Source organism: Orycteropus afer, unplaced genomic scaffold (genome assembly GCF_000298275.1).
Source record: "Orycteropus afer afer isolate SDZICR_OR568_19922 unplaced genomic scaffold, OryAfe1.0 scaffold00471, whole genome shotgun sequence".
Lineage (NCBI taxonomy): Eukaryota > Metazoa > Chordata > Mammalia > Tubulidentata > Orycteropodidae > Orycteropus > Orycteropus afer.
In genome coordinates, this window is record NW_006922058.1 from 1,351,093 (window position 1) to 1,351,825 (window position 733).

The 733-nt window shown below is 68.5% G+C and overlaps 1 protein-coding gene across 1 annotated transcript in view; it reads left to right on the forward strand.

Annotated features, from left to right (window-relative positions):
- Positions 1-252: 252 nt before the first annotated feature.
- MOV10L1 (Mov10 like RISC complex RNA helicase 1) overlaps positions 253-733 on the forward strand; it is a 75,624-nt gene continuing 75,143 nt past the window's right edge. Inside the window, exon 1 of the mRNA XM_007954761.1 lies at positions 253-340. Coding sequence (XP_007952952.1) covers positions 253-340 — 88 coding nt within the window. The remainder of the gene's footprint in view (positions 341-733) is intronic.

Consider the following 733-nt stretch of genomic DNA (forward strand, 5'->3'; position numbering starts at 1 on the left):
CCACACAACGCCTGCGCAGGCACGCTCTAACGACTGACAGCCAACCGCCAACCTCTAACGGTGTCGTCAAGCGGCGTCGCCATTGGCCAGGCAAGGTAGGGGGAGGCGGGCTCAAGCGTAGCTTGGAGTCGCCATTGGCCTCGAGCTGCAGGACCCGTAAGGCCGCGTGCAGCGCCTCGGGCAGCTGAGGCAGAGGCGCTGGCGAGGTGCGGGCTGACCGAGCAGGGAGGTCGAGGCAGCGCCGGCGGAAGCATGCTGCGCCTCGCGGCCAAGCTTCTGGCGTTCTTCTGGAGGCGGGCGGATGACCCCGAGAAGGAGGCCGGGCCGGAGCTCGCGGAAGGTGCGGGCTGGTGGAGCGCGGCCCCGGGGCGTTCGGTTCTTCTGCTGGAGACGGCCTTCACCTGGGCGGACGCGGGGACAAGGGATTCAGTTGTTTCCCGGACATGGTGGGCGGGGCAGGGCTGCAGTTCAGTCTTCCCATCGTGGGTGCGGGCCGTGGGGTTCTCTCCTTCCCCTGGGTGGGTGCTGGGGTCCCCTCCTTCCTTTGGGGGGTGCCTGGGTTCCCTCTTTCCCCGGGGGGGTGCAACGGTTCTCTTCTTACCCTGGGTGGGTGCAGGGGTGCAGGGCTTCCCTCCTTCCCCTGGGTAGGTGCAGGGCTTCCCTGCTTCCCCTGGGGGGGGTGCAGGAGTTCCCTCCTTCCTTTGGAGGGGGTGCAGGGGTTCCCTCCTTCCCC